Source organism: Gobio gobio (assembly GCF_949357685.1).
Source record: "Gobio gobio genome assembly, chromosome: 13".
In the NCBI taxonomy this organism is placed as follows: domain Eukaryota; kingdom Metazoa; phylum Chordata; class Actinopteri; order Cypriniformes; family Gobionidae; genus Gobio; species Gobio gobio.
The window spans coordinates 53,883,360-53,910,317 of NC_137106.1; the positions used below are offsets into that span (position 1 = coordinate 53,883,360).

Sequence of the window (26,958 nt, forward strand, 5' to 3'; positions counted from 1 at the left end):
TAGTTTACAGTTGTTGACAGTCGGTTACAGTAGTTTACAGTTGTTGACAGTAGTTTACAGTAGTTTACAGTTGTTGACAGTTGTTGACAGTTGTTTACAGTTGTTGACAGTAGTTTACAGTTGTTGACAGTCGTTTACAGTAGTTTACAGTTGTTGACAGTAGTTTACAGTTGTTGACAGTCGTTTACAGTTGTTGACAGTCGTTTACAGTTGTTGACAGTCGTTTACAGTTGTTGACAGTTGTTGACAGTCGTTTACAGTTGTTGACAGTCGTTTACAGTTGTTGACAGTCGTTTACAGTTGTTGACAGTCGTTTACAGTTGTTGACAGTTGTTTACAGTTGTTGACAGTTGTTGACAGTAGTTTACAGTAGTTTACAGTTGTTGACAGTTGTTGACAGTAGTTTACAGTTGTTGACAGTCGTTTACAGTTGTTGACAGTTGTTTACAGTTGTTGACAGTAGTTTACAGTTGTTGACAGTAGTTTACAGTAGTTTACAGTTGTTGACAGTTGTTGACAGTAGTTTACAGTAGTTTAGTTGTTGACAGTTGTTGACAGTAGTTTACAGTAGTTTACAGTTGTTGACAGTAGTTTACAGTAGTGTACAGTAGTTTACAGTTGTTGACAGTAGTTTACAGTTGTTGACAGTCGTTTACAGTAGTTTACAGTTGTTGACAGTCGGTTACAGCAGTTTACAGTAGTTTACAGTTGTTGACAGTCGTTTACAGTAGTTTACAGTTGTTGACAGTCGGTTACAGCAGTTTACAGTAGTTTACAGTTGTTGACAGTCGGTTACAGTAGTTGACAGTAGTTGACAGTAGTTGACAGTTGTTGACAGTAGTTTACAGTTGTTGACAGTTGTTGACAGTCGTTTACAGTTGTTTACAGTAGTTTACAGTAGTTTACAGTTGTTGACAGTAGTTTACAGTAGTTGACAGTTGTTGACAGTCGGTTACAGTAGTTTACAGTTGTTGACAGTCGGTTACAGTAGTTGACAGTTGTTGACAGTTGTTGACAGTCGTTTACAGTAGTTGACAGTCGGTTGCAGTAGTTTACAGTTGTTGACAGTCGTTTACAGTAGTTTACAGTAGTTTACAGTTGTTGACAGTTGTTGACAGTAGATAACAGTAGTTTACAGTAGTTTACAGTTGTTGACAGTTGTTGACAGTAGTTTACAGTTGTTGACAGTTGTTGACAGTAGTTTACAGTAGTTTACAGTTGTTGACAGTCGTTTACAGTAGTTGACAGTTGTTGACAGTAGTTTACAGTTGTTGACAGTTGTTGACAGTCGTTTACAGTAGTTGACAGTTGTTGACAGTCGTTTACAGTAGTTGACAGTAGTTTACAGTTGTTGACAGTAGTTTACAGTTGTTTACAGTAGTTTACAGTTGTTGACAGTAGTTTACAGTTGTTTACAGTAGTTTACAGTTGTTGACAGTAGTTTACAGTAGTTTAGTTGTTGACAGTTGTTGACAGTAGTTTACAGTAGTTTACAGTTGTTGACAGTAGTTTACAGTAGTGTACAGTTGTTGACAGTTGTTGACAGTTGTTGACAGTAGTTTACAGTAGTTTACAGTAGTTTACAGTAGTTTACAGTTGTTGACAGTAGTTTACAGTTGTTGACAGTTGTTGACAGTAGTTTACAGTTGTTGACAGTTGTTGACAGTAGTTTACAGTTGTTGACAGTAGTTTACAGTTGTTGACAGTCGTTTACAGTAGTTTACAGTTGTTGACAGTAGTTGACAGTAGTTGACAGTTGTTGACAGTAGTTTACAGTTGTTGACAGTTGTTGACAGTAGTTTACAGTAGTTGACAGTTGTTGACAGTTGTTGACAGTTGTTGAGAGTAGTTTACAGTAGTTTACAGTAGTTTACAGTTGTTGACAGTTGTTGACAGTTGTTTACAGTAGTTTACAGTAGTTTACAGTTGTTGACAGTTGTTGACAGTAGTTTACAGTTGTTGACAGTTGTTGACAGTAGTTTACAGTTGTTGACAGTTGTTGACAGTAGTTTACAGTTGTTGACAGTCGGTTACAGTAGTTTACAGTTGTTGACAGTAGTTTACAGTAGTTTACAGTTGTTGACAGTTGTTGACAGTTGTTTACAGTTGTTGACAGTAGTTTACAGTTGTTGACAGTCGTTTACAGTAGTTTACAGTTGTTGACAGTAGTTTACAGTTGTTGACAGTCGTTTACAGTTGTTGACAGTCGTTTACAGTTGTTGACAGTCGTTTACAGTTGTTGACAGTTGTTGACAGTCGTTTACAGTTGTTGACAGTCGTTTACAGTTGTTGACAGTCGTTTACAGTTGTTGACAGTCGTTTACAGTTGTTGACAGTTGTTTACAGTTGTTGACAGTTGTTGACAGTAGTTTACAGTAGTTTACAGTTGTTGACAGTTGTTGACAGTAGTTTACAGTTGTTGACAGTCGTTTACAGTTGTTGACAGTTGTTTACAGTTGTTGACAGTAGTTTACAGTTGTTGACAGTAGTTTACAGTAGTTTACAGTTGTTGACAGTTGTTGACAGTAGTTTACAGTAGTTTAGTTGTTGACAGTTGTTGACAGTAGTTTACAGTAGTTTACAGTTGTTGACAGTAGTTTACAGTAGTGTACAGTAGTTTACAGTTGTTGACAGTAGTTTACAGTTGTTGACAGTCGTTTACAGTAGTTTACAGTTGTTGACAGTCGGTTACAGCAGTTTACAGTAGTTTACAGTTGTTGACAGTCGTTTACAGTAGTTTACAGTTGTTGACAGTCGGTTACAGCAGTTTACAGTAGTTTACAGTTGTTGACAGTCGGTTACAGTAGTTGACAGTAGTTGACAGTAGTTGACAGTTGTTGACAGTAGTTTACAGTTGTTGACAGTAGTTTACAGTTGTTGACAGTCGTTTACAGTTGTTTACAGTAGTTTACAGTAGTTTACAGTAGTTTACAGTTGTTGACAGTAGTTTACAGTAGTTGACAGTTGTTGACAGTCGGTTACAGTAGTTTACAGTTGTTGACAGTCGGTTACAGTAGTTGACAGTTGTTGACAGTTGTTGACAGTCGTTTACAGTAGTTGACAGTCGGTTACAGTAGTTTACAGTTGTTGACAGTCGTTTACAGTAGTTTACAGTAGTTTACAGTTGTTGACAGTTGTTGACAGTAGATAACAGTAGTTTACAGTAGTTTACAGTTGTTGACAGTTGTTGACAGTAGTTTACAGTTGTTGACAGTTGTTGACAGTAGTTTACAGTAGTTTACAGTTGTTGACAGTCGTTTACAGTTGTTGACAGTCGTTTACAGTAGTTGACAGTTGTTGACAGTAGTTTACAGTTGTTGACAGTTGTTGACAGTCGTTTACAGTAGTTGACAGTTGTTGACAGTCGTTTACAGTAGTTGACAGTAGTTTACAGTTGTTGACAGTAGTTTACAGTTGTTTACAGTAGTTTACAGTTGTTGACAGTAGTTTACAGTTGTTTACAGTAGTTTACAGTTGTTGACAGTAGTTTACAGTAGTTTAGTTGTTGACAGTTGTTGACAGTAGTTTACAGTAGTTTACAGTTGTTGACAGTAGTTTACAGTAGTGTACAGTTGTTGACAGTTGTTGACAGTTGTTGACAGTTGTTGACAGTAGTTTACAGTAGTTTACAGTAGTTTACAGTAGTTTACAGTTGTTGACAGTAGTTTACAGTTGTTGACAGTTGTTGACAGTAGTTTACAGTTGTTGACAGTTGTTGACAGTAGTTTACAGTTGTTGACAGTAGTTTACAGTTGTTGACAGTCGTTTACAGTAGTTTACAGTTGTTGACAGTAGTTGACAGTAGTTGACAGTTGTTGACAGTAGTTTACAGTAGTTGACAGTTGTTGACAGTTGTTGACAGTTGTTGAGTAGTTTACAGTAGTTTACAGTAGTTTACAGTTGTTGACAGTTGTTGACAGTTGTTTACAGTAGTTTACAGTAGTTTACAGTTGTTGACAGTTGTTGACAGTAGTTTACAGTTGTTGACAGTAGTTGACAGTAGTTGACAGTAGTTGACAGTAGTTTACAGTAGTTGACAGTTGTTGACAGTTGTTGACAGTTGTTGAGTAGTTTACAGTAGTTTACAGTAGTTTACAGTTGTTGACAGTTGTTGACAGTTGTTTACAGTAGTTTACAGTAGTTTACAGTTGTTGACAGTTGTTGACAGTAGTTTACAGTTGTTGACAGTTGTTGACAGTAGTTTACAGTTGTTGACAGTTGTTGACAGTAGTTTACAGTAGTTTACAGTTGTTGACAGTTGTTGACAGTCGGTTACAGTAGTTTACAGTTGTTGACAGTCGGTTACAGTAGTTTACAGTTGTTGACAGTAGTTTACAGTAGTTTACAGTTGTTGACAGTAGTTTACAGTTGTTGACAGTTGTTTACAGTTGTTGACAGTTGTTGACAGTCGGTTACAGTAGTTTACAGTTGTTGACAGTAGTTTACAGTTGTTGACAGTAGTTTACAGTAGTTTACAGTAGTTTACAGTTGTTGACAGTTGTTTACAGTTGTTGACAGTAGTTTACAGTTGTTGACAGTCGTTTACAGTAGTTTACAGTTGTTGACAGTCGTTTACATTTGTTGACAGTCGTTTACAGTTGTTGACAGTCATTGACAGTAGTTTACAGTTGTTGACATTCGTTTACAGTTGTTGACAGTTGTTGACAGTCGTTTACAGTTGTTGACAGTCGTTTACATTTGTTGACAGTCGTTTACAGTTGTTGACAGTCATTGACAGTAGTTTACAGTTGTTGACATTCGTTTACAGTAGTTGACAGTAGTTTACAGTTGTTGACAGTAGTTTACAGTTGTTGACAGTCGTTTACATTTGTTGACAGTCGTTTACAGTTGTTGACAGTCATTGACAGTAGTTTACAGTAGTTTACAGTTGTTGACAGTTGTTGACAGTAGTTTACAGTTGTTGACAGTCGTTTACAGTTGTTTACAGTTGTTTACAGTTGTTGACAGTAGTTTACAGTTGTTGACAGTTGTTGACAGTCGTTTACAGTTGTTGACAGTCGGTTACAGTAGTTTACAGTAGTTTACAGTAGTTTACAGTAGTTGACAGTAGTTTACAGTTGTTGACAGTCGTTTACAGTAGTTTACAGTAGTTTACAGTAGTTTACAGTTGTTGACAGTAGTTTACAGTTGTTGACAGTAGTTTACAGTCGTTTACAGTTGTTGACAGTCGTTTACAGTTGTTTACAGTAGTTTACAGTAGTTTACAGTAGTTTACAGTAGTTTACAGTAGTTTACAGTTGTTGACAGTAGTTTACAGTAGTTGACAGTTGTTGACAGTCGGTTACAGTAGTTTACAGTTGTTGACAGTCGGTTACAGTAGTTGACAGTTGTTGACAGTTGTTGACAGTCGTTTACAGTAGTTGACAGTTGTTGACAGTCGGTTACAGTAGTTTACAGTTGTTGACAGTCGGTTACAGTAGTTTACAGTAGTTTACAGTTGTTGACAGTAGTTTACAGTAGTTTACAGTTGTTGACAGTTGTTGACAGTAGTTTACAGTTGTTGACAGTTGTTGACAGTAGTTTACAGTAGTTTACAGTTGTTGACAGTCGTTTACAGTAGTTGACAGTTGTTGACAGTCGTTTACAGTAGTTGACAGTAGTTTACAGTTGTTGACAGTCGTTTACAGTTGTTGACAGTTGTTGACAGCCGTTTACAGTAGTTGACAGTTGTTGACAGTCGTTTACAGTAGTTGACAGTAGTTTACAGTTATTGACAGTAGTTTACAGTTGTTGACAGTAGTTTACAGTTGTTGACAGTAGTTTACAGTTGTTTACAGTAGTTTACAGTTGTTGACAGTAGTTTACAGTTGTTTACAGTAGTTTACAGTTGTTGACAGTAGTTTACAGTAGTTTAGTTGTTGACAGTAGTTTACAGTAGTTTACAGTAGTTTACAGTAGTTTACAGTTGTTGACAGTAGTTTACAGTAGTGTACAGTTGTTGACAGTTGTTGACAGTAGTTTACAGTAGTTTACAGTTGTTGACCGTAGTTTACAGTTGTTGACAGTAGTTTACAGTTGTTGACAGTTGTTGACAGTAGTTTACAGTTGTTGACAGTTGTTGACAGTAGTTTACAGTAGTTTACAGTTGTTGACAGTAGTTGACAGTTGTTGACAGTAGTTTACAGTTGTTGACAGTTGTTGACAGTAGTTTACAGTTGTTGACAGTAGTTGACAGTTGTTGACAGTAGTTTACAGTTGTTGACAGTTGTTTACAGTTGTTGACAGTAGTTGACAGTTGTTGACAGTAGTTTACAGTTGTTGACAGTTGTTGACAGTAGTTTACAGTAGTTTACAGTAGTTTACAGTAGTTGACAGTTGTTGACAGTTGTTGACAGTTGTTGAGAGTAGTTTACAGTAGTTTACAGTAGTTTACAGTTGTTGACAGTTGTTTACAGTAGTTTACAGTAGTTTACAGTTGTTGACAGTTGTTGACAGTAGTTTACAGTAGTTTACAGTTGTTGACAGTTGTTGACAGTAGTTTACAGTTGTTGACAGTTGTTGACAGTAGTTTACAGTAGTTTACAGTTGTTGACAGTTGTTGACAGTCGGTTACAGTAGTTTACAGTTGTTGACAGTAGTTTACAGTAGTTTACAGTTGTTGACAGTAGTTTACAGTAGTTTACAGTTGTTGACAGTCGGTTACAGTAGTTGACAGTTGTTGACAGTTGTTGACAGTCGTTTACAGTAGTTGACAGTTGTTGACAGTCGGTTACAGTAGTTTACAGTTGTTGACAGTCGGTTACAGTAGTTTACAGTTGTTTACAGTTGTTGACAGTCGGTTACAGTAGTTTACAGTTGTTGACAGTAGTTTACAGTCGGTTACAGTAGTTGACAGTTGTTGACAGTCGGTTACAGTAGTTTACAGTTGTTGACAGTCGGTTACAGTAGTTTACAGTTGTTTACAGTTGTTGACAGTCGGTTACAGTAGTTTACAGTAGTTTACAGTTGTTGACAGTAGTTTACAGTTGGTTACAGTAGTTTACAGTTGACAGTCGGTTACAGTAGTTGACAGTAGTTGACAGTTGTTGACAGTCGTTTACAGTAGTTGACAGTTGTTGACAGTCGTTTACAGTAGTTTACAGTTGTTGACAGTCGGTTACAGTAGTTTACAGTTGTTGACAGTAGTTTACAGTTGTTGACAGTCGGTTACAGTAGTTTACAGTAGTTGACAGTAGTTGACAGTAGTTTACAGTAGTTTACAGTAGTTTACAGTAGTTTACAGTTGTTGACAGTAGTTTACAGTTGTTGACAGTAGTATACAGCTGTTGACAGTAGTTTACAGTCGTTTACTGTTGTTGACAGTCGTTTACAGTTGTTGACAGTCGTTTACAGTAGTTTACAGTTGTTGACAGTCGTTTACAGTAGTTTACAGTAGTTTACAGTTGTTGACAGTTGTTGACAGTAGTTTACAGTTGTTGACAGTAGTTTACAGTCGGTTGACAGTAGTTTACAGTCGTTTACAGTTGTTGACAGTTGTTGACAGTAGTTTACAGTAGTTTACAGTAGTTTACAGTTGTTGACAGTCGGTTACAGTATTTTACAGTTGTTGACAGTCGGTTACAGTAGTTGACAGTAGTTTACAGTCGTTTACTGTTGTTGACAGTCGTTTACAGTTGTTGACAGTTGTTGACAGCCGTTTACAGTAGTTGACAGTTGTTGACAGTCGTTTACAGTAGTTTACAGTTGTTGACAGTAGTTTACAGTAGTTTACAGTTGTTGACAGTAGTTTACAGTTGTTGACAGTCGGTTACAGTAGTTGACAGTTGTTGACAGTCGTTTACAGTAGTTGACAGTTGTTTACAGTTGTTGACAGTCGGTTACAGTAGTTTACAGTTGTTGACAGTAGTTTACAGTTGGTTACAGTAGTTGACAGTTGTTGACAGTCGGTTATTGTAGTTTACAGTTGTTGACAGTCGGTTACAGTAGTTTACAGTTGTTTACAGTTGTTGACAGTCGGTTACAGTAGTTTACAGTAGTTTACAGTTGTTGACAGTAGTTTACAGTTGGTTACAGTAGTTTACAGTTGTTGACAGTCGGTTACAGTAGTTGACAGTAGTTGACAGTTGTTGACAGTCGTTTACAGTAGTTGACAGTTGTTGACAGTCGTTTACAGTAGTTTACAGTTGTTGACAGTCGGTTACAGTAGTTTACAGTTGTTGACAATAGTTTACAGTTGTTGACAGTCGGTTACAGTAGTTTACAGTAGTTTACAGTAGTTTACAGTAGTTTACAGTAGTTGACAGTAGTTTACAGTTGTTGACAGTCGTTTACAGTAGTTTACAGTAGTTTACAGTTGTTGACAGTAGTTTACAGTTGTTGACAGTAGTTTACAGTCGTTTACTGCTGTTGACAGTCGTTTACAGTTGTTGACAGTCGTTTACAGTTGTTGACAGTCGTTTACAGTAGTTTACAGTAGTTTACAGTTGTTGACAGTAGTTTACAGTTGTTGACAGTAGTTTACAGTTGTTGACAGTAGTTTACAGTCGTTTACAGTTGTTGACAGTTGTTGACAGTAGTTTACAGTAGTTTACAGTAGTTTACAGTTGTTGACAGTTGTTGACAGTAGTTTACAGTTGTTGACAGTTGTTGACAGTATTTTACAGTAGTTTACAGTAGTTTACAGTTGTTGACAGTAGTTTACAGTAGTTGACAGTTGTTGACAGTCGGTTACAGTAGTTTACAGTTGTTGACAGTCGGTTACAGTAGTTGACAGTTGTTGACAGTTTTTGACAGTAGTTTACAGTAGTTTACAGTTGTTGACAGTTGTTGACAGTCGGTTACAGTAGTTTACAGTTGTTGACAGTCGGTTACAGTAGTTTACAGTTGTTGACAGTAGTTTACAGTAGTTTACAGTTGTTGACAGTAGTTTACAGTAGTTTACAGTTGTTGACAGTCGGTTACAGTAGTTGACAGTTGTTGACAGTTGTTGACAGTCGTTTACAGTAGTTGACAGTTGTTGACAGTCGGTTACAGTAGTTTACAGTTGTTGACAGTCGGTTACAGTAGTTTACAGTTGTTTACAGTTGTTGACAGTCGGTTACAGTAGTTTACAGTTGTTGACAGTAGTTTACAGTTGGTTACAGTAGTTGACAGTTGTTGACAGTCGGTTACAGTAGTTTACAGTTGTTGACAGTCGGTTACAGTAGTTTACAGTTGTTTACAGTCGGTTACAGTAGTTGACAGTAGTTTACAGTCGTTTACTGTTGTTGACAGTCGTTTACAGTTGTTGACAGTTGTTGACAGCCGTTTACAGTAGTTGACAGTTGTTGACAGTTGTTGACAGCCGTTTACAGTAGTTGACAGTTGTTGACAGTCGTTTACAGTAGTTTACAGTTGTTGACAGTAGTTTACACTAGTTTACAGTTGTTGACAGTAGTTTACAGTAGTTTACAGTTGTTGACAGTCGGTTACAGTAGTTTACAGTTGTTGACAGTCGGTTACAGTAGTTGACAGTTGTTGACAGTTTTTGACAGTAGTTTACAGTAGTTTACAGTTGTTGACAGTTGTTGACAGTCGGTTACAGTAGTTTACAGTTGTTGACAGTCGGTTACAGTAGTTTACAGTTGTTGACAGTAGTTTACAGTTGTTGACAGTAGTTTACAGTAGTTTACAGTTGTTGACAGTCGGTTACAGTAGTTGACAGTTGTTGACAGTTGTTGACAGTCGTTTACAGTAGTTGACAGTTGTTGACAGTCGGTTACAGTAGTTTACAGTTGTTGACAGTCGGTTACAGTAGTTTACAGTTGTTTACAGTTGTTGACAGTCGGTTACAGTAGTTTACAGTTGTTGACAGTAGTTTACAGTTGGTTACAGTAGTTGACAGTTGTTGACAGTCGGTTACAGTAGTTTACAGTTGTTTACAGTTCTTGACAGTCGGTTACAGTAGTTTACAGTTGTTTACAGTTCTTGACAGTCGGTTACAGTATTTTACAGTTGTTGACAGTCGGTTACAGTAGTTGACAGTAGTTTACAGTCGTTTACTGTTGTTGACAGTCGTTTACAGTTGTTGACAGTTGTTGACAGCCGTTTACAGTAGTTGACAGTTGTTGACAGTCGTTTACAGTAGTTTACAGTTGTTGACAGTAGTTTACAGTAGTTTACAGTTGTTGACAGTAGTTTACAGTAGTTTACAGTTGTTGACAGTCGGTTACAGTAGTTGACAGTTGTTGACAGTTGTTGACAGTCGTTTACAGTAGTTGACAGTTGTTGACAGTCGGTTACAGTAGTTTACAGTTGTTGACAGTCGGTTACAGTAGTTTACAGTTGTTTACAGTTGTTGACAGTCGGTTACAGTAGTTTACAGTTGTTGACAGTAGTTTACAGTTGGTTACAGTAGTTGACAGTTGTTGACAGTCGGTTACAGTAGTTTACAGTTGTTGACAGTCGGTTACAGTCGTTTACAGTCGTTTACTGTTGTTGACAGTCGTTTACAGTTGTTGACAGTTGTTGACAGCCGTTTACAGTAGTTGACAGTTGTTGACAGTCGTTTACAGTAGTTTACAGTTGTTGACAGTAGTTTACAGTAGTTTACAGTTGTTGACAGTAGTTTACAGTAGTTTACAGTTGTTGACAGTCGGTTACAGTAGTTGACAGTTGTTGACAGTTGTTGACAGTCGTTTACAGTAGTTGACAGTTGTTGACAGTCGGTTACAGTAGTTTACAGTTGTTGACAGTCGGTTACAGTAGTTTACAGTTGTTTACAGTTGTTGACAGTCGGTTACAGTAGTTTACAGTTGTTGACAGTAGTTTACAGTTGGTTACAGTAGTTGACAGTTGTTGACAGTCGGTTACAGTAGTTTACAGTTGTTGACAGTCGGTTACAGTAGTTTACAGTAGTTTACAGTTGTTGACAGTAGTTTACAGTTGGTTACAGTAGTTTACAGTTGTTGACAGTCGGTTACAGTAGTTGACAGTAGTTGACAGTTGTTGACAGTCGTTTACAGTAGTTGACAGTTGTTGACAGTCGTTTACAGTAGTTTACAGTTGTTGACAGTCGGTTACAGTAGTTTACAGTTGTTGACAGTAGTTTACAGTTGTTGACAGTCGGTTACAGTAGTTTACAGTAGTTTACAGTAGTTGACAGTAGTTTACAGTTGTTGACAGTCGTTTACAGTAGTTTACAGTAGTTTACAGTTGTTGACAGTAGTTTACAGTTGTTGACAGTAGTTTACAGTTGTTGACAGTAGTTTACAGTCGTTTACTGCTGTTGACAGTCGTTTACAGTTGTTGACAGTCGTTTACAGTAGTTTACAGTTGTTGACAGTCGTTTACAGTAGTTTACAGTAGTTTACAGTAGTTTACAGTTGTTGACAGTAGTTTACAGTAGTTTACAGTTGTTGACAGTAGTTTACAGTCGTTTACAGTTGTTGACTGTTGTTGACAGTAGTTTACAGTAGTGTACAGTAGTTTACAGTTGTTGACAGTTGTTGACAGTAGTTTACAGTTGTTGACAGTTGTTGGCAGTATTTTACAGTAGTTTACAGTTGTTGACAGTAGTTTACAGTAGTTGACAGTTGTTGACAGTCGGTTACAGTAGTTTACAGTTGTTGACAGTCGGTTACAGTAGTTGACAGTTGTTGACAGTTTTTGACAGTCGTTTACAGTAGTTGACAGTTGTTGACAGTCGGTTACAGTAGTTTACAGTTGTTGACAGTCGGTTACAATAGTTTATAGTAGTTGACAGTAGTTGACAGTCGTTTACAGTAGTTTACAGTTGTTGACAGTTGTTGACAGTAGTTTACAGTTGTTGACAGTCGTTTACAGTAGTTTACAGTAGTTTACAGTTGTTGACAGTAGTTGACAATAGTTGAGTCGTTTACAGTAGTTTACAGTTGTTGACAGTCGTTTACAGTAGTTTACAGTAGTTTACAGTTGTTGACAGTAGTTGACAATAGTTGAGTCGTTTACAGTAGTTTACAGTTGTTGACAGTAGTTTACAGTAGTTGACAATAGTTGAGTCGTTTACAGTAGTTTACAGTTGTTGACAGTTGTTGACAGTAGTTTACAGTCGTTGACAGTAGTTTACAGTTGTTGACAGTTGTTGACAGTCGTTTACAGTTGTTGACAGTAGTTTACAGTAGTTTACAGTAGTTGACAGTAGTTGACAGTAGTTAACAGCCTTTGACAGTCCAAACTACTTCATCCATCCATCATAGCATTATAAATGTGTATTAATTTACAAAAAATGAAAATATTAAAAGCTTGCGATGTTGATAACTGTGTAAACGTGTAATCACAGTCCTGGTAAACAGGCCATTGAAATCTACCGATGCAAATAGATAATAAAGAGCAGTAAAATAAACACTTAAAATGTGTATTTTGGATGTTTTCTTTCAAGTTATGGAAAGAAAAAAAGAGCAAACTCTCTAAACTGTCCAGTGCATGAAAACTCAGTGGTGTCCTGAAGTCCAGACTAAAGATGAGCGTAAGAGAGGAAAGCCTTCACGTCTCTGGCCGTATTGTAAGAACTTGTGACCTAAATAGAATTTGCTGTAATTTGAAGCTCATGAAATCTAATGCAGAACTTGAGAATCCATTTGTGCCCAGTTCACTGGCTCGGAAGTTGCCTGGATTAAATCTCAGTTTTATAGGATAATAATGAGTTAAGGGCTCTTTTGCAGGCGTATGGCTCCTTGGGGCTGTGCTTGGACTCTGCTTGTCTAAAGGGCAGCGGGAATGGACGCGCGGGCAGATGAATGGAGCTTGGACTGAGCTTATTTGTGTTTAATGTGCCATAAGGGGCAGAGGTAATTAGCTTTAGGTCAGGTAGTAAAGCAGGTGCAGATGAATGAAGGCGTGCAGCTCATGTAAATGAGAGGTGACTGTCTGAATGCTCCAGATCTGCTACTCCTTCAGATGTTCAGTATATCAGCATGCAGAGGTTACTACAGCTACAGTGAGTCAGCATGCAGAGGTTACTACAGCTACAGTGAGTCAGCATGCAGAGGTTACTACAGCTACAGTGTGTCAGCATGCAGAGGTTACTACAGCTACAGTGAGTCAGCATGCAGAGGTTACTACAGCTACAGTGTGTCAGCATGCAGAGGTTACTACAGCTACAGTGTGTCAGCATGCAGAGGTTACTACAGCTACAGTGTGTCAGCATGCAGAGGTTACTACAGCTACAGTGTGTCAGCATGCAGAGGTTACTACAGCTACAGTGAGTCAGCATGCAGAGGTTACTACAGCTACAGTGTGTCAGCATGCAGAGGTTACTACAGCTACAGTGCGTCAGCATGCAGAGGTTACTACAGCTACAGTGTGTCAGCATGCAGAGGTTACTACAGCTACAGTGAGGGCTGAATATAGAAATAGTCAAGTCATTTCTGAAGTTGGCTTGAGTGGAAGTCCCATAGACTTAACTTTGACGAGTCCGAGCTCCGAGCGAGGATTTGATAGAAACGTGTGGTTTGCCTCATTTGAAGAGGCTGGCAGGTTCTGTAGGAACACACCTCACTATGGGGTTTACGTTTTACCCCTGGGGCGTAAGAGCTGCCCAAAGTTGCCCCATAGACATACTATGGTGAGGGACGGCCCATGAAACGCACATGTGTTTTTCCTGCTATGGGAACTTGCTTAGGGATGTTGTATAGAGTGTAACTCTGGTGTACAGTGTCCATAGCTGTGTCCTGTACTTCTGTACTTCTCTACTGTATAGTGTGCAGAAAACGATACTCGGTTACTTAACGTAACCTCGGTTCTCTCTAGAAGAGGGAACGAGTATTGCGTAAGTTCCTTACGCTACGGGAAAGAATTCTTTCTTCGAGATTTCTGAAAAACCCCAAATTATCCTTAATTTTGTAACATTGTCAACGCAGTGCGGCAGCCTGGCAGACCATAGCAGGCTAATCCAGCGTGCTATTGGCTGCTCTGCTGGCAACTGCAGCAGCCTATCGGTGAGCCCGCGTGACGTGGCGACCAATGAGGGCGCTTCGCGCCCACCTGGCCTCATTTGCCTACAGGTGGGGCGTGGCCACATGTATATAAGCAGGGCTCACGGGCTGCATATTCGGTTTTCGTAGTTCTGAAGCGCAAAAGCCCGCGGTGCGCACGGCAAGGAACACAATACTCGTTCCCTCTTCTAGAGAGAACCGAGGTTACGTTAAGTAACCGAGTATCGTTCTCTTACGAGAGGTTCTCTCGTATTGCGTAAGTTCCTTACGCTACGGGAACATATTGTCAACGCCGTGCGCGCCTCGCGTACAGCATATGTATCCCAGGGAACCGGGGACCATAACACTGCTCGAGCAGGGTGGCCGGTAAGGAAAACGGGCCACCACATATACGGACACTTCATTCGAACTGACGGGTGGTTTACGACGGGTGGTTACAACACCCTGTCCCCTGAATGAGGGAACGGCACCTGCCGGTCTCCTTCAAATTCACCACACCTTGTCTCATGAATGAGGGAACGGCAACGCCGGTCGCCTTCAAATTCACAATATCTTGTCATATGAGTGAGGTAACGGCACCACCGGTCACCTTCAAACTCACAACAGCTCGTCTCGTAAATGAGGGAACGGCACCGCCGGTCTCCTTCAAATTCACCTGAGCCTAGTACCGAACTTACTACCAGTATGTGAGCTATGTCTGCGCAGAATCACTGGGCAGAACCAACAGCCCTATTGAACTGATAACACTTTCGCCTGTAAGGCAGGAACTTCCAGATTGTAAAATCTCACGAACGTAGACGGGGAGGCCCAGCCTGCCGCCATACAGATATCGTGGATGGAAATCCCTCTGGCCCAAGCCCACGAAGAGGCCATGCCTCTGGTGGAGTGTGCTCTGACACCTAGCGGGCACTGCAGGTGTTTGGAAGCGTATGCAGTTGCAATCGCGTCCACTATCCACCTGGACAGGGTCTGTTTCGAGGAGGCGAGACCTCTAGTGCGCCCACCAAACGAAACAAATAGCTGCTCAGAACGCCTGAAGGCGGTGGAGCATGTGACATAAACCCTCAATGCCCTGACAGGGCAGAGGATATTGCCACCGTCCCCCTCGTCGGATGCTGAGAGGGAGATAATCTGCGCCCTGAAGGGAGTGCCGATCGCTTTGGGGACATAACCATGCCTCGGTCTGAGAATGACCTTAGAGTCATTAGGACCGAAATCCATACACGTCGGGCTCACTGAGAGCGCGTGTAGATCCCCCACGCGTTTCACTGAAGCCAGAGCTATCAGGAACGCGGTTTTTAGCGAAAGGAACCTTGGTTCCACAGTCTCGAGCGGTTCAAAAGGATGAGCCTTCAGGGCCTCTAGGACCAAGGCCAGATCCCATATAGGAACCGATGGGGGCCGCGGGGATTCATCCGTCTGGCTCCTCTGAGGAAACGGATGATGAGCTCGTTCCTTCCTAGCGTGCTACCTAGCGTCGTCTGAGCGAACGCTGCTATAGCCGCCACATACACTTTGAGCGTGGAAGGGGACCTGCCCAATTCCAAAAGCTCTTGGAGGAAGGAGAGCACCCGCTGGACCCCACATTGCTGTGGGTCCAATCCCTTGGAAACACGCCACTCAGTGAACACCGACCACTTAGAACTATATAACCGCCTCGTCGAGGGGGCTCTAGAGTGTGAAATCGTGTTCATAACCCCTTCAGGCAGGTCAACGGGTATCCGTTGGTCACCCATACATGCAAAGACCATCGCTCTGGATGGGGATGCCAAACTGACCCTCCTGCTTGAGAAAGGAGGTCTGCTCTCAGCGGAACTGGCCAGGGGGGTGAGTGCGACAGCTTCACCAGCTCTGGGTACCAAATCTGGTTCTCCCAGCGCGGCGCTATAAGGAGCACCGGGCGGCGCGTCTCCCTGATTTTCGCTATGACCTGGGGCAATAGTGAAATCGGCGGGAAAGCATACAGCGGGAGGCTGGGCCAAGGTTGGGACAGCGCATCCTCGCTTTTGGACAGAAACGTCGGGCAGCGAGCGTTCTCTTTTTTTTTTTGCAAAGAGGTCGAGCTCCGCTCTGCCGAATAGGCGCCATACCAGCTGGACTGTCTGAGGGTGCAGGGACCATTCGCCTGGGAGAATGCGGCCCCTGGACAGCTTGTCCGGGCCCACATTGAGGTGGCCCGGGACGTGCGCAGCTCTCAGCGAGCGCAGCGAGCTGTGTGCCCACACGAGCAGGCGTTCTGTCAGATTGCCCAGACACCTGGACCTGACACCGCCCTGCCGGTTCACGTAGGACACCACCGTGGTATTGTCCGACCGGACCAACACGTGGTGTCCTCGTATAAGCGGGAGAAACTGCTTGAGCGCGTTCTCTACCGCTATCATCTCCAAACAGTTTACGTGTAGGAGTTTTTCTCCGCTCGACCAGAGGCCAGAGGCCGATCTGCCCTCGAAAACGGCGCCCCAACCCGAGGTGGAGGCGTCGTTCGAGATGACCTTGCGGTGTGAGATGGCTCCCATTGTCACTCCCTGCTGGTACCAGTCGGCTACTAACCAGGGCTCTAGGGCTGCAACGCAGCCCTGAGTCACTCTGATCCTGAAGCCTCCGGACGCCCAGGCTCTGTGAGGCACTCGGGCGTTTAACCAGCATTGCAGCGGGCGCATGCGCATTAAGCCCAGCTGGAGCACAGCTGCAGCTGAGGCCATACGTCCCAGCATCCTCTGAAACAGCTTGAGAGGTGCGATTTTGCCCGGCCGGAAGTACGCAGCCATGCGCCGAACTTGGCGCGCGCGTTGGGGTGACAGACGGGCTGACATTGCCACAGTGTCCAGATTCAAACCCAGAAATGAGGTTGATTGCGTGGGCACTAATGAGCTCTTGGTCCAATTGACCGTGAGCCCCAGGCTGTCCAGATGGCTGAGCAGCATTGCCCTGTGGGCGAGGAGCTCGGCCTCTGACTGCGCCAGGATGAGCCAATCGTCCAGATAGTTCAATACTCGCATCCCTCGATTTCTCAGGGGAGCGAGGGCCGCGTCCATGCACTTCGTAAATGTACGGGGTGCTAGCGACAGGCCGAACGGAAGGACGGTGTATTGATAAGCCTGGCCGTCGAAGGCGAATCGTAAGAATGGCCTGTGACGCGGCGTTATCTTGATTTAAAAGTATGCATCTTCAAATCTAGGGAGATTCAAATCTCTCGGGCGAATATGCGCGAGGATCTGCTTGGTCGTGAGCATCTTGAACGATGTTCTCATAAGAGCTTTGTTCAGACGCCTCAGATCCAGAATCGGTCTGAGCGACCCATCCCTTTTTGGTACGAGAAAATACCGGCTGTAAAAGCCTGACTCGCTCATAGAATTGTGAACCGGTTCTATAGCCCCTTTGCACAGCAGCGTGGCTATCTCCGCTCGAAGTAGATGTGCTACTTCCTCGCTCACTCTCGTCTCTGTACGCGCACAGAAGCGCGGAGGGCGGCGAGCGAACTGCAGAGTGTAGCCGTGCTTCACTGTTTTCAGCACCCATTCTGATACACCTGGAATGGCTTCCCACGCTCTCGCGTGTGCCACACGGGATAGAACGGCCTCCGGGCTCGAAACGCCACGCTTCGCGGGTTTGACGGCCTGTATAGGAGGGGCGGGCGCAGTGCGCGCGCTCTCTGTGCTGTGGGCCAGCCGATCGCTCGCGATGGCTGGCCGCCCTACACACTGTAACTCTACCGCTTCGAGCGGGGAGTAGCTTGTGTGTGGCCCTACACTCATCGCTCCGGCCACCCTGGGCGGAGAACAAATGGTGTGTGGCGCGGCGCGTAGCGCCTGAGGCATAATGTTCGCGAAAATGTGTGAACGCGTTTGAGCGGGCACAACTCTTACGAGTGGAACATGACCGGTTAAGAGTGGCTGTGTGACAGCGCGTGTGGTGGTTAGGCGTGGACGCAAACAAGCGGACACGTGACCTAACTCTAGCACTCGAGCGGCCGGTGGCCGCTTTATGTGAGTGAGAGACACGGGATTTGTGGTGCTTGGGTGCAGGGGTGAACACAAAAGTGGGCACGTTTACTGCATTTGAAAACACATACGGCGTGAGCCATGCAACCAGAAATAAAGCAACTTCGTGATCTCTCTGGTTCGTCGTAAAAACGGCGGTTGTAGACAGGCGAGAGGGCAGTTTTGCCGGCTCGTTGGCTGTGTGAGAGCCATCTGCAGCAGCCACAGGAGTGGGGGCTGACAGGAAAACAGAGTTTTGACGGTGGTCCGGCCACGGCGGGACTTAACCGTCGCTTCCCGTCTCTGCTAGGAGGACTTTGGAGGGGCTTCAGTTGGAAACAGGCGAGAGGGCGAATTCGCCAGCTCGTAGGCTGCGTGGAAAACATCTGCAGTAGCCACAGGAGTGGGGACTGACAGGAAAACAGAGTTTTAACGGTGGTCCGGCCGCAGCGGGACTTAACCGTCTTTTCTCTCCTTATGTATAGACGCCCAAAAATACTCGAGCACCACGTGGTGCGAGTTAGCTTTCTGTATGTAAGAAAAGCTGGCCGCGAGCCCGGGGAAGCGGACAGTAAAACATTTTTATCTGCCGCGAGAGCTGGGCTCGATCTCGGGTCTCCGGCGTTTCAGCCGCTGATTTTGCCACTGTGCTACCGTGAGGGACACATTAGTGTTCAGTTAGCGCGAGCATACGGCAGTACGTCCTCGTGCTTGTTGGCAGTCGTGCGTGCATAAAGACAGGCTCGTTACTGCAATAGTAATATTTCCAGCCGCCTGAACTGGAGAGGGGGCTGAGAAATGCTAGAAAATGGCGGTTCATCCGGCCACAGCGGGACGAAAACACCCTCTGTTAATTTTCCGGTGAGTGCGGCGCGCGCGCGCGCTGAACGTGCTCGTGACCGTGCGCACTCTCAGTCCTTGTGAACGGCGCAATCTGCGCGGTCCAACAGGGGGAAGTGCGGGTTCGTTGGAGAGCATATGTCAGCGTCATGTCTCATGACGGCGTTTGTTTGCTGGCGTGCGTGTCTTAACAGGCTCGTGTACAGCAATATGAACAATTCCAGTCGCCTGAACTCATGAGGGGACTGAGAAATGTGCGCGAGGGTGGAACAGCTCTCTTGTAACGTAAAGAGAGCTGCAGGACCGTCCGTTTCTGCCATCCCTTGTATGTAAGCATGAACAGAGGGGGGAGGAGGCTCGCTTCGAGACCGTTCATTCCTACCATCCCTTGTAAGCGGCGCGGTGGCGCGGCTTGAATAGAGGGGGAGGAAGCTCGCTCCGAGACCGTTCATTCCTACCATCCCTTGTAAGCGGCGCGGCTTGAACAGAGGGGGAGGAGGCTCGCTCCGAGACCGTTCATTTCAACCATCCCTCGGAAGCGGCGCGGTGGCGCGGCTTGAACAGAGGGGGGAACAGCGGAGTGATGTCGTCATAAAACTGCTCGAGTCGAGCCCGCAGGGTCGACATAGAGAGTTCCTCGCACTCGGGGCATTCGCCCGCGAGGAGTGCGGCGGCGGCGTGGTCACGGCCCAGACAGAGAGCGCAGACACATGGCGGTCTCTGGTGCTGAGCTGCACGTGGCACGAGCCGCAGGTGGAACGAGGCGTTTTGATAAAAACGCTCGTGCTCTTTTATGAAACGTGTGACGCAACGGCGAGAACACGTGCAATGAAAGGATATAATGCTGCCGGATAGCAGAGCAGGCACGGATGGCTGAAGGGGCGCGATGCTGCCGGCTTCTTCAGGCGCTGTCCTCTGCTTGCTCGTCTGCACGATCACGGCGGCGGGTTCCAGATCCAGCGATGCGAAGGGCTTCGCTGAAGAAAAGAAAATCGAATATGCAGCCCGTGAGCCCTGCTTATATACATGTGGCCACGCCCCACCTGTAGGCAAATGAGGCCAGGTGGGCGCGAAGCGCCCTCATTGGTCGCCACGTCACGCGGGCTCACCGATAGGCTGCTGCAGTTGCCAGCAGAGCAGCCAATAGCACGCTGGATTAGCCTGCTATGGTCTGCCAGGCTGCCGCACTGCGTTGACAATGTTACAAAATTAAGGATAATTTTGGGTTTTTCAGAAATCTCGAAGAAAGAATACTTTCCCGTAGCGTAAGGAACTTACGCAATATGAGAGAACCTCTCGTAAGAGAACCAGTTCTTCTCTACTGTATAGTGTGCAGAAAACCAGTTCTTCTCTACTGTATAGTAGGGATGTGACGGTGAGGAAATTTCCCCACAGGTTAATTGATGTGTGACAACACCGGTAATACCGGTATCACCGGCGGAGGCTTTTAAATCACTAATTCTATCTAACCGAAAGTAACATGAACACGACCGCTCTGAACTGAAAACGCGCCAGTGCGCACACACACCGTGAATGACAGCTCGCCTGTAAATGCGCGCTCTGTGAGGCCATGGGTGCGTCTCAATCAGTTCCCTAGTTCAGTAGTCAGGGCACTGATCAAGCATTGATCAGTCTATGATTGAGATGCACGCCATGAATGAATAACAGTTCGTCCGTAAAGCCCTGTTTATACTCGACGCGCCCGCACGAGCGCGAGGGTGCGCGCGCGCCAAAAATAAATGCGCGCAGTCAGCGTAGCGCGGAGGCTCGCACTGCGGAGCCAGGCGAAAGTAAACAATGCGCGCTCTGTGCGGCCGTGCACATTTTACTTTCGGTTTTGAATTAGCGCCAATTCGGCTGCGGGTTGCTTGAACTGTGGGTTCATTAGCCTATTATTTTTAATGAAAAACACAACAAAACAAATTACAAACTCCCTTAAATAGGCGCTTTTACGTTTCGCTTTGAAACCAAATCTTCCGCGATCATCCCTGTCAGCTCCTCACTCTTAAATCTGATGAATGACTCCTGCCGCTGCCGAGACTCACGGTCGGATCCTGCTTTATTAAGCAGATACGTTCAGTTTTTATTTGTATTGTCTGTTCTCTGACTGAGCTAAGTTATTTTATTACTATAAAAAAATCAAAAAGACGGTGGGCGGTGCCACGGTGGGCAAGTGATGTAACCGGTGTTGAGTCTGGACACCGGAAACACCGGCAACACCGACTATCGTAGCAAGCCTACTGTATAGTGTGCAGAAAACCAGTTCTTCTCTACTGTATAGTGTGCAGAAAACCAGTTCTTCTCTACTGTATAGTGTGCAGAAAACCAGTTCTTCTCTACTGTATAGTGTGCAGAAAACCAGTTCTTCTCTACTGTATAGTGTGCAGAAAACCAGTTCTTCTCTACTGTATAGTGTGCAGAAAACCAGTTCTTCTCTACTGTATAGTGTGCAGAAAACCAGTGCCAGCAGACGAGTGTCCGAATTCATAGCATTCCAAACTACTGCATCCATCCATCCATCCATCCATTCATCCAAACTACTTCATCCATCCATCCATCCATCCATCCAAACTACTTCATCCATCCATCCATCCATCCAAACTACTTCATCCATCCATCCATCCATCCAAACTACTTCATCCATCCATGCATCTATCCATCCATCCATCCATCCATGCATCTATCCATCCATCCATCCATCCAAACTACTTCATCCATCCATCCATCCATCCAAACTACTTCATCCATCCATCCATCCATCCAAACTACTTCATCCATCCATCCATCCAAACTACTTCATCCATCCATCCATCCATCCATCCAAACTACTTCATCCATCCATGCATCTATCCATCCATCCATCCATCCATCCATCCATCCAAACTACTTCATCCATCCATCCATCCAAACTACTTCATCCATCCATCCATCCATCCATCCAAACAAACTACTTCATCCATCCATCCATCCATCCAAACTACTTCATCCATCCATCCATCCATCCATCCATCTAAACTACTCCATCCATCCATCCATCCATCCATCCATCCAAACTACTTCATCCATCCATCCATCCATCCATCCAAACTACTTCATCCATCCATCCATCCATCTATCCAAACTACTTCATCCATCCATCCCAACAACTTTATCCATCCATCCATCCAAACTACTTCACCCATCCATCCATCCATCCATCCAAACTACTTCATCCATCCATCCACCTATGCATCTATCTATCCATCCATCCATCCAAACTACTTCATCCATCCATCCATCCAAACTACTTTATCCATCCATCCATCCAAACTACTTCATCCATCCATCCATCCAAACTACTTCATCCATCCATCCATCCAAACTACTTTATCCATCCATCCATCCAAACTACTTTATCCATCCATCCATCCAAACTACTTTATCCATCCATCCATCCATCCAAACTACTTCATCCATCCATCCAAAATACTACATCCATCCATCCAAAATACTACATCCATCCATCCATCATTCATCTAAACTACTTAAACTTAAAACCTTCTGACTTAAATATACATTAAACTTTCTGGTCAGGCTTTCTCAAGTCAGCTTCAGAGTTTGTCTTGACAAACTTTTCTGTCCAGTTTCTATAGTGCTTTAAACGCTACAGATAGTTTCAACGCAGCTTCATAGTAATAACCAGGAGAATAACAGAATCAATGAAGTCAAACTCTGCTGAAAGCAGCTCTACTGAAGACAGTAGTGTCATTATTCAGCTCAGTTCAGTGTTGAGTTAGTTCAGTTCAATAACTCTGTAAATATCATTAATTATGAAACGAGCTCAATTCAGCTGTAAAGACAATAGTGTCATTATTCAGATCTTTTCAGTTCAAGATTTCTCATCCAGTAATGTCAGTGCAGTTAAATCAGTAATATTACTGAATATTAACCCCGACTAAGCCGTAGTCGACCGTGGCTAGGAACCCTAACGCCATCATGTGCCAGAAATGGAGAAAAGACACCAAGATTGTATCCATGCCACTTCCCAGATTCAGTTTCAAGGCATTTGCTTCATAAGGAGTGGAACAGTTACACGATGCAGCTCAGCTCTTTTACTGTATTTGCTTTAAATGTCAAATTGCAGTGTGCCTGATCCTTTATTTAGAAATCAAGACGCTAATGAAGATATTATAAAACAGACTCCCTCTTAGCAGTTTGAAATCAATCGTTAAAATGTGTTTTAAAGGCATGACTAATTAAAAGGGATATTTAAATAGGATTGAATTTTAATGGCGTTCTCCCTGTTACCTTTGTGTGGGGTTAACATGAGAGGAGAGGAGATTAGATATTCTCACACTAATTATGAGCGGCGTTCCCCAGGGGCGGGTAATGGGGCCGCTCTCGCTCTCATTGATCCCAGTGCAGCTCGCCGCTCCAGCGCCATCCTCTGAAAACACGCCGTCTAAAGTTCAGCTTCCCCTCAGGGCTTGTGGTTTGGACCCTACGCTCTGAGGTTGGGCGGGAAGAAAGGCGCTTTTCACCACACGGCAATCATCAGCGGCAGAGAAAATATGGGCTTGGGTTATGATGGGTTGTCATGGTTTGTTGTGAAAAGTGGTGAGAGTTTGACCTCTTGATAGATTTGAGTTTGTACAAGGTTTGTGGCCACTTTATGGCACTTTCTATTGAACACATGACAAAGCTTCATATGGGGTTAAATCATGGGAGGTTGCTCTAGATCAGTTTTTACACTGATTGTAGACTGAATTCATCAAGCTCAGACATTGAAATCTATTACAAAAGCTGTTTTAAAATGGTCAAACAACATCAAATTTATTCCTACAGTCGCATTTAGCAGAGTAGATCCGTTATTATAGTAAACAATATTAACTATCACGCAGTTGAGATCTGCTGTTATAGTATACATCACTTAACATGAGTGTACTGTACGTGCTTTTATTTCATTTGGCTTTTGCTTACAAATAGTGCAATCCATTTAAATTTTTCTGATTTATTTTATTTATTTATTTTGACTCCAATTTTAATGGTTAAATTAAGTTTTAGTAATCAAAAGGTGTGTCTGATTAATCGAAATCATGAAACGTATACAATTTAACAATCATTTATTAAAAGTTTAAAAGAAATTACATGTTTAGGGGCCTATGAAATAATTTTTTTTCTCAAATTGTGTTTTATTTTGACTATATTATGTGTTTTCTGGATTCCATTTTAATAGTTTAATTAATTAACAAGCAACGATTTAAGAATCAATTCTGTGGAACGTTTTTTTTTGTTGTTGTGTGTATTAATCTTTCTGGCAATTAAATGAAGGCATAAATCATTAATTTGATTTATCTTTTAACTTTTTTTGTCAAGCAAAGTGCTGCACAACAGAGCTTTACTGTTAAAATATGGAAGAAAATTGTGATTATTCCTTAAAAAATTGTTTGAATTATTATTATTATTATTAATGTTAGTATTATTACATTGAGATGTGGTTAAATTCTACTGTACAACAGTAACATATTTCTGTCATAATTCCTTCACTAAACCAAACTTTTATTTTGACGGGTTGCCACACTTTGAGTTTCTGTGTTTATGACAATCGTTTTTTTCTTCAAATGAAACAGTAAAACGCTCATAAAGTGACTCTCAGAGCGGCTCTGGAGATGAAGTTCATGCGTTCATGTCCTCATATAGTGGGACGTCAGACGCTGAAAACACCACGAGTGTCACGCTTGCTTCAGTGTGTGTGTGTGTGTGTGTGTGTGTGTGTGGGGGAAAATAAACCATTCATGTACGATTCATATTCAATATTCAAGTGCTTTTGATTTATTCATCCAAAATTTGGCAAATTCCGTGTTATACAGTAAATTCTGTTTTTAAGACTGGATTCCACAGTTCCATCCGTGTTTTTTTGCATTGCAGAAATCATAGAACCAAGTCAGGTTTTTTGAACCACACAGCACAAATTCCAGTGTTAATTTAACTCTCCTCAGAGTTTATTTGACTCAAGAGTGTTAAAAGTAACTCTGAAGGAGGGATTTTTAAAAGATATTCTGTTCAAATCTCTCCGTCATTTAGACACACAGAGTATGAAGCTCAACAATGGTGGCCATCAAAAAGCTTTCTGCTGTGCATTCTGGGTAAACCAATCAAAACTCACCCATGCATATCGGCATGAATAAATTATAAGATTAATTGTTTTAGTAATTTATTTGATTCTCACCGTTTTCTTTTATTTGTGCTGTTTTACGTGACTTTTTAGTAGCTTGTTTTGATCTGTGTATCTGATATGCTGTTTGTTGAGATGCATACGCTGATTCTGGATGTCTGTGTGTGTGTGTGTGTGTGTGTGTGTGTGTGTGTGTGTGTGTGTGTAACAAAATGTGTTTTCTAAACACAGTTAAAACAGCCAAAAAAAAAAAACTAATGTTAAAAAGTCATGGGTCAAGAGTCCAACTAAAGCAAACATTGATCTCCATCATGGTGACTTTAAAAGGGTAACAGCGATTCTGCTTATCAGGTGTCTTCACTAATGGTCAATCATCACTTAATTAATCACTTTGGTAACCATATACATCATTTAAAATGAATATGGTTGAGATTGAAGATCATTTTCTGAAGGTTCAGCCACTTTTCACTGACCTTTGGTTGAAAAAGAAGACTAAGTGTATGGGCTCGTGGAAATGTCTCTGTATGTTGAGGCTTCGTCAAATGCGCAAGAGCGAGAGAGAAAAGCGCCCCGTCTTGTAGATGCTCTGTGTTTGATCATATGTGTTTATTATGTCTGTGTGTTGTTGATGTGAGCATGATTTGATTCCCGCAGCGGCCGTGTTGTGCCAGGAGGGCGGCGCTCAGCTGATATATGAATAGCTTGTGTGTTTGTTTATGGAAGGCTTGTTTACAGAGACAGCCAGATCACAACCAGGTGGCAGTGCATGATGGGCTTGTGAACTTCCATGACTGCATGATTGACGTCTCTAGTTCCTCACATTCATGATGCATTTGTTATTGACATGCTAAAATATTTTCAGACTGATGCATGTTGACCCGCAGCTGAAGCGGTTAAAGCCGATCTGTGTACACAGGCAAACGTGTTGTTAGTGCTCGTCTTACGGCCTCTATCGCTCTTGTGTTCTGTGTGTCTGGCAGGTCTGGATCCAGAGAGACATTTAGGAAAATCCCTGGCGGAGATGGAACCGTATCTACACGAGGTCAGAGAGAAAATCAACCTCCTTCAGCTGTTTCTGCTTCGGCTTTCAGATCAAGTGTTTCCCCGGGTCAGGCGGTTGTGACTGATGACACACGGATGCATTCATTTCTCACAAATCACCATCATGAGGTTCTTTAGTGCAATATCACAAATAATCACTTGAGAAGGGGAGGATTTAGTTTACTGCAAATCCTCATAATAATCATAAATGTGTGTTGAGCATCAGATCCTCATATGAGAGTGATTAGTGAAGGGTCATGTGACACTGAAGACTGGAGTAATGATGATAAATCACAGGAATAAATGACACTTTACTATATATTCACATAGAGAATAGCTGATTGTTTACTGGATTTATGATCAGAGAATGGGAAAAAATATTGTATATAAACATTTGGTACTAATAGCCAGCAAAAATAGTTATCATATAATTAAAGCTGCACTGTGTAACATTTTTTCAGTAAAATATCCAAACACCGCTAGGCCAGTGTTATATATATTTTGTTCAGTCGAGTACTTACAATATCCCAAATGTTTCCAGCTATTTGTAAATGGTCAGATGCTCTTTTACCTGAGGAACCGGGATGTGTGAGGGCGTGGCCTGTCGATGACATCATATCTAACGTCATCATCAACACACTCAGATGTGTGTAATATGACCAGCAGAGCTGCGTTTCCTCACACTCATGAGCGGAGGAGCAGAAGTGGCGACTGTGGCATAATAAAAGTCCCGCTGCTCGCGAGGCGTGTGTTGTGTTCATCTCATTAACAATGGCTCCAGCGGTTCCTCAGCTCCACAACACTCGCTCCTGCTTCTGCTTCACTACAGTAACGCTAATAACAGTGTTGGGAGTAACATGCTACAAAGTAACGCGTTACTGTAATTCCACTACGTTTAGCGGTAACACGCAAGTAACTAAATATTTTTTTTAATCAGGGCTTAAAAACGGAAAAAAATATCAATCGTTCACTCCGAGCAGAATCGATATTATAGCGTTTCCGTTCCTCAATAAACATTACTGTTCCGAAA

General features: G+C 42.8%; 1 protein-coding gene across 1 annotated transcript in view; it reads left to right on the forward strand.

Annotated features, from left to right (window-relative positions):
* The window catches only part of dph6 (diphthamine biosynthesis 6), a 148,204-nt gene that overhangs the window by 37,557 nt on the left and 83,689 nt on the right, over window positions 1-26,958 (forward strand). Inside the window, exon 2 of the mRNA XM_079832400.1 lies at window positions 25,750-25,929. Within this exon, the coding sequence (XP_079688526.1) occupies window positions 25,909-25,929 (21 nt within the window). The 5' untranslated portion in view covers window positions 25,750-25,908. The remainder of the gene's footprint in view (window positions 1-25,749; window positions 25,930-26,958) is intronic.